Raw genomic sequence first — 6,000 nt, forward strand, 5'->3', positions numbered from 1 at the left:
AGACCCTGGGCCGAGCGACCACTCATGGTCGCCCCCCAGCCCGTCAGGGAGGCATCCGTGGTCAGAGAAGTACGCTGACACGGTGCCCCCAGCGACGGGCCCTGGGTCAGGAACCTGGGGTCCTTCCACATAACCAAGGTGCGGAGACACCGCCGCGTTGCCTTGATTACGCGAAAGGGGTTCCCCCTCGGGGAAAAACCCCTGGTCTTGAGCCACCACTGTAGCGGCCTCATGAACAGCAGGCCCGAAGGAATAACATTGGACGCGGCTGCCATCAGACCCAACAGTCTCTGAAACTGCTTTACAGTGAGCGGCTGGTCTAGCTTCACCCCTTTCACGGCTGAGAGGATTGACCCCACGCGAGGCTCCGACAGACGAGCCTGCATAGCGACCGAATCCCAACTCACCCCGAGATAAGTGATCTTCTGCACAGGAGAGAGAACACTCTTCTTGGAGTTGAGCCTCAGCCCCAACCTCCTCATATGCGCGAGAACAACATCTCGATGCTGAACCGCGAGACGCGCTGACTGTGCTAGTATCAGCCAGTCGTCGATGTAATTGAGGATGCGGATCCCCTGCAAACGCAAGGGGACCAGAGCAGCGTCCACACACTTCGTGAACGTGCGGGGTGAAAGGGCTAAACCGAAAGGAAGCACCCGATATTGGTAGGCTTCTCCCCTGAAAGCGAACCTCAGGAACTTCCTGTGCTGCGGAAGGATGGAGACATGGAAATACGCATCTTTGAGATCTATCGTGACAAACCAGTCCTCGGACCTGATCTGAGACACGATCTGTTTGAGTGTCAGCATCCTGAACTTGAGCTTTGCCACGGCTCGGTTCAGGACGCGAAGATCCAAGATGGGGCGCAGCCCACCATCCTTCTTTGGCACTATGAAGTACCGGCTGTAAAAGCCTGACTCCCTGTCCGGGGGGGGAACCCTCTCTATAGCCCCCTTTTGCAGCAGAGTCTGTACTTCTTGAGTCATCACCAGAGCCTGCACCGGGTCCACCACAGTGGAGAGGACCCCGTTGAAGTTGGGGGGACGGCATCTGAACTGAATCGCGTACCCCAACTTTACACATCGCAGGACCCAACGAGATATGTGAGGCAGATTTTCCCACTCTGACACAAAATCTACTAAGGGAACCAGCCCCTCGAGGCTGGTCTCTGATGTACTCTGCACCGCGAGTGCAGCGCCCTGAAGCGGCGAACCGGCAGGGAACGACTGACTCGACGGCATAATTTCCCTCCGAAGAGGGTGCGGGCCATCCTTGAATGACCCGCGGGGCCCCTCCGCGCCCCGGCACTCGGGCGGGGTTGGCGGACTGACCCCGTGAGGGTACCGCGGACGCACGGGTACCGTGTACAGCGGTAAGCACCGTGCGCCCGCGGAGGGGACCACCCTCACTGTCCTGGGCCCAGAGGCGTCAGGACTTCTTTGACGCAGCCTTCCTCGCCACAATGACTGTCCTCAGATCAGCCCTGGGGTTAGAAGGCTGCGCCTGTGAGCGCCGCGCACCCGACGACCCTTTCTGCGGGGGTGTACGAGTGGCGACACTCACTTTTTGCTGCGCCCTGTGCGAGGAGCTTGTACTCGGCATCTGCTGCTCCCGCCCAGCAGCAGACGAGACCTGGGGCTTACGGGGAAGGAACTGCTTGAGCGCCGCTGCCTGTTTTTTCGCCTCCAGGAACCTGTCGGTAACCGTGGTGACAGCGTCACCGAACAGGCCCTCCGGAGACAACGGCGCATCAAGCAAAAAGCTCTTGTCCCTTTCCTTAATATCTGTAAGGTTTAGCCATAAATGCCTCTCCGTGGCCACTAGGGCTGCCATAGAACGGCCGACGCATCGAGCCGTCTCCTTGGTGGCACGGAGAGCGAGATCGGCAGTCGATCGAAGTTCATTAATAGTATCGACTCCGATCTCGTGGCTTTCCCCCAGGTCCCTTAGCAGATCAGCCTGATATGCCTGCACGATAGACATCGTGTGCAGACACGCGGCGGCTTGACCTGCTGCCGAGTATGCTTTGCCCACAAAAGATGATGTCACTTTAAGAGGCTTTGTGGGCAAAGACGGAGCCTTTACGGTCGACGCAGACTCGGGTGACAGATGGCTCGCAAGCGTCTGTTCAACCCGAGGCAGCTGACCATAACCGTGTCTCTTACACCCCGCGATATTACTATACACGGACGTTTGCGGGGTGAAAATGCGTGCAGACACGGGCCGCTTCCAAGACCTCGACACCTCGGTGTGGAGGTCCGGGAAAAACGGCAGACTCCTTCGGGGAGGCTGAACAGAGCGCGCGGGGAGAAAGCGCTCGTCGAGTCTGCTTTTTACAGCAGCTCGCTCATGATGTTCATGTGGCCAGTCAATGTGAAGTCTGGCCACCGCTCTGCTCAGCACCTCCATGAGCTCCTCACTTGCAGGGGAATGAAGTGACGAGTCTCCACCCCCTGCATCGATGCTACAGACATCAACCTCCTCGGAGGAAGATAGCTGCAGTATCGCGGCCGCTCCCCGGGCGGGAGAAGCCGCAGAGCGGGCTCCCGAACCCAGAGAGGCAGCGCTGGATCTGGCGGGTGAAGGAAGAGATAGGGCGGGGCCCGTCTCCATCCCCTCCGTCAGATCCTTTTGCGAACCCCACGACATGAGTCGCCGCTGAGCCTCAGCCGCAGCGGGACCCGTGCCGTGGGGAGCGTTAACCGGGACGCCCTCCTCGAAGAGCGCCCGGCGGGATCGCAGCACGCGAAGAGGCAGAGCCTCATACTTTTTTTCTCTTGTATCAATGTGGTGAATAGTGCAAACGTAACAAAACAGTCTGAACTCAGACACAACACAAAGACACTTGGACAGAATAACACAGAGCGCTTGTTGAAGGCAACAGAAGCTAACGGCGTGTGTTTGCTGGTGTGCTTTATAGCTTCCGGGTCTATGACGTCACCCGCCTATGACGTTCCGTCTCTCTATTGGACTGATGACATACGTGCTTCACGACGCAATCACGCAGGGGCGTTCCCAAAGCGGTGACGCAGCTCGAGTTCCCTTGAAGGGGAACATTCTAATATGATGATCTCTAAAGAAACATTTTTTTTTATTTCTTGTTAAAAACAGTTGTGCTGCCTTATATTTTTGTGGAAAACTGTAATGCCTTTTTTTCCAGGATTCTTTGATCAAAAGAACAAAATTTATTTGAAATAGAAATCTGTTGTAATATTATAAATATCTTTACAGTTACTTTTGATCGATTTAATGCATCCTTGCTGAATAAAAGTATTAATTTCTTTCAACAAAAAATTAACAATTTTACTAATCCCAACCTTTAAAACAGTAGTAGATATTGCATAGGCTGAAAATGTAGTGCTATAATTTTTTTAGCTATGTGCATCTATAAGCTTTTTTTCCTGCATGTTAGATGCAAATATACCAGGGTGTATTCTGACTTTGAGATATCTCCAATCAGAGTGGGAATGGAGTCTGTAGAGGGAGAAACTGACATCCAGCGGCTTTGCTCATCTGGCGCTGAGGTGGAGCCACGAGATGATAGCCCACCCACGGCCAGCCCTTTTACCTTATCCACATCTTTTGAGGAGGATATTTTGGACCTTAAGTGATGACAATCACAGTCTGTGGATTAAAGTGCACCTCTCACCTAACACATCCTCTTACCTTTTACTTTATATCATACTTTTTTTATCATGTTACATTGAATTTTGTGTTTTCCTCAGTCTGCCCACTCATCTGTGTGTTCAAATGAATCCCCAGAGCTTTAAACTTGAAGGAGTTTACAGTATAGTGATGTCAAAATTCACTCCTGGTGGATGTGTGTGTGTGCGTATGATCCTGTTTACTCTATAAGAAAGATATAAATACAACTATAAAATCAGATTATCAGTGATCATTTCAGAATTCTGCTCAAAGGAAAATTGATTTAGTGTCTATGATCGATGAGACATATTCTCCATCAGCTTTGAGACAAATTTTTAGCTTTGTAGCAAACCTGAAGCCATATGAACAGAAATAGAATATTTAAACAATTTTGGCGTGAAAGGTTTGAGCCAAAATCTAAGGTCAAGACAATATCACTTTTCATTTTTCAAAACCTGAATGTAAGATTGACGCTCCTAAACACAATGACACATATTTTTTAACTCCTTATTTTGTGTTTTTAAATGTTTTCTATGTTTGTGATTTGTACATTGTGTGATTATTTCAAAGTTGTAAAAAAAAAACTCTATATGCATCTCAGACCAGATGCACATGAACATACAAATGTAAACATATACCTTTCTAGTTCTGTTGTATTATGGAGAAATAAAACTCACTTCTTGTGTATATTATGGTCTAACCTGCCTTCACCCTTACCATGCTTTTAAACCCTGACATGCAAACCCTTGGCAGAAACGGCAGGAGTCTCCCACAAGTGCCATTTTCTACTGCACCCATCAACCACTAGCGCCCTCTATCAGTCTGACCATAAATTGCACATGTCATGAGGCAGAGGCAAACAAAACCATTAAGGAACACAGTTTGGTCACTACAGCTGGTAAATTTGCAGCTGTTTTCTATGCTATATAAGCAGTATAAGCTTCGATCCATGAACATCCGCATTTACAGGTACACAGACAAAAGCATTCTTAAAGTGCTGTTGCTTTTTGAAAAGGGCTCTGGATCACCTGCATGCCTCCCTTCAATCCCACTACAAAATAATAGGGATTTGATGTATTAATGGTTTAGGATTAGGATGTATCATCTTTATATTTCTCATGGATTTGGTACAAACTGAAAGAAACTTCTAGGAATTCAAGCCAGGGCCATTTAGATTAAATCTCTGGCTCTGGGTTACACAGCAAACATAATTTTTTTTCCCCTATATATTAAGGATGTTTGGATATTTTGACTGGAAAACAATGCAAAAATCTGAAAAGTTACTATTGCTGTGAAATAAGAGAACGAGAATATTGATTCTGCTGTTTACAGTTCAAACTCAAAAGTGACACAAGAGCCTCAGGAACAGCACAAGAGGAGGAGTAAGTATTAAACTGCTTGGCTGAATGCATGCATCCACCCCACACCTCCCACACACACCCCTCTCAACCTTCATCTGAATGTGAACCACTCAACACTAGTAGCAGACTGGACTAAAAAGGGAAAATTTGGGAATATTTTTGTAAATGAAAAGTTTTACATATTATTTATTTGCTTTTGTTGTACTTTGAGGGGAATGCGTGAGTTAGAGACTGATGGAATATATTTTTTTCTGTTCTTTTGTTTCCTTTGGCATAATGTTGTCTGTTGTCTTCCTCTGTTTACTCTTCTAACTGTTTTCGCAGTGGTTTTGTATCTATATCTATATTATCTGATCTGTTTAGACTGTTGCAGAAACTCTGTGATATCGGAAAATAAACAAAAGTGAATTAAAAAAAAAAAACACCAAGTGTCTTAAAATATTGTATTGCCATTGTTTTTAATGCCAAGTACTACTTGTAAATGTTTGTGTTTCAGATGTGGCCTCAAAAATATTATTATTATAGCATTTATTTGGAAAAAGTGCTGTAGCCCACTGCTGTAGTTAATATTGTTCATTGATATGAAATAAATATTTATGAAATTTCACCATGCAGTTTGTGTTTTAACGAGTGTAAACAGACATTCTTAAACATTTATATTGGCATATATCTTATGAACTAGCATTTTTGTTGTATGGTTTCCCAACATTGAACTGTTTGCTTTTCCAATGAAACAAAGATACTGGCCATGAATATGATACAATGCTATCTAGGTAGGCAGCTCAATATGTTTTCAAGTCGTATACGAGTTATATGGTAAGCAAGTTATTAATCCCAATTTAACAAGCCTATATGTAATTAAGTCATTTGAGTAAAATCATGAAAGTGATACCCTTATTTTTCAGTGGAAAGAAATATAGCCTATACTGATAGTATTCCCTGATATAATTTTTTCACATCTCCGATTTAAAAAGGGTTCCAAAAAGTTATGTTT

At 46.6% G+C, this 6,000-nt stretch overlaps 1 protein-coding gene across 9 annotated transcripts in view; it reads left to right on the top strand.

Moving 5' to 3' along the window:
* garnl3 (GTPase activating Rap/RanGAP domain like 3) overlaps positions 1 to 5,612 on the top strand; it is a 104,071-nt gene extending 98,459 nt beyond the window's left edge. For 6 of the 9 annotated variants that reach the window (XM_079815630.1, XM_079815632.1, XM_079815631.1 and 3 more), the window contains one exon: positions 3,461 to 5,612. In XM_079815630.1, coding sequence (XP_079671756.1) covers positions 3,461 to 3,611 — 151 coding nt within the window. In that variant the 3' untranslated portion in view covers positions 3,612 to 5,612. The remainder of the gene's footprint in view (positions 1 to 3,460) is intronic. The other 3 variants (XM_079815634.1, XM_079815638.1, XM_079815636.1) reach the window with 1 other exon arrangement.
* The last annotated feature ends 388 nt before the right edge of the window (positions 5,613 to 6,000 follow it).

The sequence above is a fragment of the Gobio gobio genome, assembly GCF_949357685.1.
Source record: "Gobio gobio genome assembly, chromosome: 4".
Taxonomy (NCBI): domain Eukaryota; kingdom Metazoa; phylum Chordata; class Actinopteri; order Cypriniformes; family Gobionidae; genus Gobio; species Gobio gobio.